Below are 4,771 nucleotides of genomic sequence, written 5' to 3' on the forward strand. Positions count from 1 at the left end.
TCCCAACTTTTTTTAAACATGTTGCTGCCGTGACATTCTAAATTAATTGCCTTAGATTTTCCTTAAAATGGTACATTTTCTCAGTTTAACCTCCTGAGACCCTACGTCCTCATATAAGGACATCATTTTTAGTTTAAAACTATTAATTGTTCAAAAAAATAATGTTTGGTTTTTATGATTATGAGGTCCAACTAATCCCAAATAGCTAAAGGAAATAAAATATGCCCATCAAACAAAAGCCCGGGACTCAAGAGGTTAAACATATGTTTTCTATATTTTGTTATGAATAAAATATGGGTTTATGAAATTTCCATATCATTGCATTCTGTTTTTATTTAGAACTTTTTTGGTATTGGGGTTGTAATAAAATACAGTAAAACCTCATAATTCGTTCCGGAAACGTGCTCGTAATCCAAAGCCACTCGTATATCAAAGTGAATTTTTCCATTAGAAATAATGGAAACTCGGATGATTCCCAAAAATATTCATATAAAAATGATTAATACAAAATATAAAGTAAAAATAGCTAGGTGTCCTAAGCTTTTATGCCCATTCCTCTGTTCATCTTATTTGATTACTTGAAGATTGTCGTCAGCATGTAGATCCACTTTGTACTTAACAGGATGCAAATTATTGTTTAACGACATAAAATTGTGCTGGATTAATATAGGATCTCTGCTAACAACAGCATGTTCCAAGTCAGGAAAATTAGGTTTCTGTTTAGTTAGCAGTGCCCTTGCTGGGATGAAATCCAATGTCAGTACAAAAAGGCTTTATTGGGGATGTCTTTTCAAGGCTTGCTAGGAATTTTGCCTTAACTGAGCAGCACATATACACAAATATGGAAGTCATACGATTTTGGGCAAACTGAATCAAGTTTAATGCAAATTATTTTTTTGGTCAAATATGTTTACCCATGACTGACTCTTCAAAATGCAGAGTAATTTTTTTGATCAGAAAATAAGTAAAATAATCCACTTATCTGAATATAAATATTGATCTTAACTATTAATCTTTTTCTTAAAGCTGATGGTTTTTCAGGTTTAGGATATATATGTATATATATCCTGGAGTCCTGGAGTCTTCACTGGGAGCAGCCCCTCCCCTCCCTGTAAAAAAAACAGGTAAATTTCCATGCTCGAGGAAATGGGAACCTTTACAGCTCAGAGAAAATGGTCACGTTTTTTTCCTGGTGGAGGGATGGTCTACACACACATTCACACCTAGGGATAATTTGGTGACTTCACTTTGGCATGTTTTTGGACATCGAACCTGGAGGAAACTCCACACACTCGAACCCTGGACTCAGAGATTTGTGGCAACTAGGGGTGTAACGGTTCACAAAAATCACGGTTCGGTTCAATACGACACCGTGGTGTCACGGTTCGGTATGTTTTCGATACAGCAAAAATAAAAAAAAATGCCAGATAATTTCTTTGATTTTTTTCACTTTTTTATTTATTAAAACATCAAAAAAGTATGATGTTGTTTTTTTCTTTTACTTTAAACAATGATGAAGCTATTCTTCACCCATCTTCTGAGGTTTCTTTTTAGCAGCAAATAAAACAAAACCTCCTTTATAACCAAAACCAAAAAGCTCCTGATAAAAAAAATTAATTTAATTTTGTAGTAGTTATAAACTAATAGAAAGAAAAGAACACTTTTGTTTTTATATGGAACTCAGTTTCAATCAATTTTTAAGTTTTTTTTTCCAGAAAGATGAGTGTGTCCACATTTTATCCACCACTCTCTTGCCATCACCCTCATAACTTACAGGGAAACCAAAGTGCTCCCAAACTCCAGACCTGTTGGTTATAGGAGGATCCTCTATTTCTGGTCTGATACTTGCATTAACGTTACTAGCCATTTTGCAACAAGCTAGTACAGCAAATGCCTGACTGACTGGAGTAGTGTTTGGAGGTGGGCGGGGCAGTCAGCACGTTGCCTGTCACGTCGTTTGGGCTGCCTTGTTGAGCGTAGTAGCACTGAAAACATTATATTTTACACACTTTATTCTCTTTTATTTTTTTCAAATATAACCCTCTGGAGTCTATGGGTAGGGAACACACTTTCACTGATTGGGGCATGATCACACATTTCATTCAATATCATAAAATTAATTCATGGCAAATAAATTATTTCTTATATATTTGTTTTGGCATTAAACTCATCCTTATCTTAGTGTACTTTGTAAATATGTCAGATTTGTGTTAAGTTTGTAATTTGACATCAAAGTATAGACATTGCAAAATGCAGCTTGGAATAATTGCAGACACATAATAAAAGTACATAGTAAGCAATGCTGGCAGTTTGTTTTGATCCAAGATATCTGATCAACAAAGTCTTGGCTAAATGAAGATGACTAAATGGTGTAGTTGCAACATTCAGTTGGATAAATAAATAAGAAAAACCGAACTCATGTCACTATTTCTGGCTCCTTTCATTGAATATGTAGCAACTTTCACGTGTATGAATGAGCCATTGTCACCTGGCCACGTCCCTCCCCCCCTTATACAGTATGGCTCTGACTGGAACGTTTCTGGATCGCGTTTCACCGTTGCGCTGTTAATAAAATTACGCGTATCGTTACACCTCTAGTGGCAACCCTGCCTCCCTCACCTTATTCAATGAATTTATTAATCGGTATTAGTATTTAGTGCAATTACAATGTGCTATTAATTTGTACGAATCTCCAAAATCTCCAATACATGGATTTTACACAAAGTTCATACTTCATTCCCACTGTTTATTGACATCATAACTCTTCCCGATAAAATCGTTCATGAAATAGATTGTAATAAAAGTGCAAGGTCATACTACATCTACCACACTGTGCATAGACAACTAGTACTGTCAATATTTATCTTAATATTGTATTATAATACAGAGACATTTGTTCGACCTAATTAATTGTAAAGTCTATTAAATTAAAATCGGATACTCTGTTAATTTCATCCTATAATATTTAGGCTACAAGGTGTCGGTACAGAACAATGTCAAAGCAATAATTTCCACTCGGGTGGAAAACGTGACTTAGTGAGTGATCACACCTCTCCAAGGCTGGGCTAATGCAGATCCTTTAAGTCCTGGCAATTACTGGAATGAAAGAGTTGCGGTTAGACTGCGCTGGATTCCGTATCGCCCCTGTTTACTTTGCGCTGATGCACCAGGCTGTAATTGCGGCCCTCGTTGTTATCCCAGAAGTCGGCCTGGTCAGTCCTGCAGTAGACTGCGAAGTGCACTGAGGATCCGACATCCAGAAGCGGGGGTGCGTGCACGGTAAACCCATAGCGCTCCCCAGTTTCGGCGTCCCCATGTCCCGCTGCGAGGGTCGCCTGCACGTCCAAAAAAGAGCGCCAGTCGGTGAAAGTGTACCTCACACCCACCTCTTTTCTGCAGCAGTCCGAGGTCAGGGCTCTGATTGACCCTCGGATGTCAAAATTATAGACGGTGACTTTTTCTAGAGCCACCCGACAGCGCTGGAGCAGTGCGTCAAAGCGCTCCGTCTCTACAGGCATCTTAAAGTATGGTACAAAACGCTCACTGCCCAGCTCGGAATTGAGCGTGTGGCACAGATCATCCAGACTTGCCCGTTCGTGTTGTGCAGGATGACTCGGACCCAGGTACTCCTCGGTAAGGCTGAAGTGCTTCACAATCGCCAAGTTTAATCCAAACGCGTCCGCGAACTGAACCCTCTTCTTGCAGCCCTCGGGGGAAAGGGGCAAAGACTTCGTCCTCCTCTTGTCATTCTTATCTTCGTCCTCTTGCTCCAGGACCAAGTGTGAGAAAACTTCCTCCAGTTGCGCGTCCAGTTTAGGAAGCATGTCCCCAGCCCCCTTCAGCTTACTCCTCTCCAAATTTCTGCATTCCTGCATGGTATCCGCCGCCAAGCATCAACATTAACTTTTGTACTGCGTCACGGTAGCGCAGCAAATAATGAGGAAATACACTGTTTAGCCTTGTGACCGGGAGCCTATCGCTCTTGGGACTGGTCCGGTCTCTTCAGTCGCCTTGCTTAACAAAAGTATTTACATTTATGTTTTAGTCTTAGCATTATACATGCAGAGGAAACTCGAAATGGCAAGGACTGTGCATGGTTTCGTTTAAATAATTTAAATTGTAATCTGACTCTCTTTTCATGTTATATATGGAAATATTTGAAAATCCTAAAACGGTGTCTTAAATTTGCTGTTGTAACAGGTTGACCATATGCAAAGATTTAAAATGTGTGTGTGTGTGTGTGTGTGTATATGTATATATATGTACACACATATATGTGTGTGTGTGTGTGTTTTTTTTAAGGACTGTCTGGAAGGTCCGTTTCGATAAGTTGGTAATTAAGACTAACTCCACGCCGAGAAGACAAATGCAGCTGGACCAATAAGAACAGGCATATGTTTACTTTGTTATGGATATGTTATTACCTCACCACGTCCACATCTTTCATTGTGGGAAGAATCTCTAAATAGGAATTACTATATGATTAAATACCTCTGTAAAATTAACCAGTTAAATTTCTAATAATATTTTTAATTTTATTAAATTTAATACTGAGAAAACCAGTGTTACTACTTTTTGCATTCCGTAACTCAACATAAGCATAACAAAATGAAAAAACTGAAAACATTCATTATAAACATATTGACAACGAAATTGTGTTGTATAAGTACCATCTTAATATATTTCCTATGTTTTACGACTATGATTAAATGACGCCACTTCCGTTATAGCGGGATATGGCGTAATGGGCGGGACTTCGTAGATGGCTGCG

At 38.3% G+C, this 4,771-nt stretch overlaps 1 protein-coding gene across 2 annotated transcripts; it reads right to left on the reverse strand.

The window, feature by feature from the left end:
• Positions 1-2,732: 2,732 nt before the first annotated feature.
• LOC111858956 (protein phosphatase 1 regulatory subunit 3D-like) lies at positions 2,733-4,421 on the reverse strand. 2 transcript variants are annotated; one of them, XM_023841199.2, is made up of 2 exons: positions 3,591-4,417; positions 2,733-3,335 (listed from the first exon to the last, which is right to left on the reverse strand). In XM_023841199.2, the coding sequence occupies exons 1-2, from the start codon at positions 3,873-3,875 to the stop codon at positions 3,117-3,119; spliced, it is 504 nt and encodes a 167-aa protein (XP_023696967.1). In that variant the 5' UTR covers positions 3,876-4,417; the 3' UTR covers positions 2,733-3,116. The 2 variants fall into 2 exon arrangements, with proteins under 2 accessions (XP_023696967.1, XP_023696966.1); XM_023841198.2 differs by having other exon boundaries at positions 2,733-4,421.
• Between the last annotated feature and the right edge of the window lie 350 nt (positions 4,422-4,771).

Source organism: Paramormyrops kingsleyae, chromosome 4 (genome assembly GCF_048594095.1).
Source record: "Paramormyrops kingsleyae isolate MSU_618 chromosome 4, PKINGS_0.4, whole genome shotgun sequence".
Lineage (NCBI taxonomy): Eukaryota > Metazoa > Chordata > Actinopteri > Osteoglossiformes > Mormyridae > Paramormyrops > Paramormyrops kingsleyae.

Excerpts from the sequence above, each read along its gene's own strand:
- LOC111858956 (XM_023841198.2), bottom strand. The coding sequence starts at position 3,875 with ATGCAGGAATGCAGAAATTTGGAGAGGAGTAAGCTGAAGGGGGCTGGG.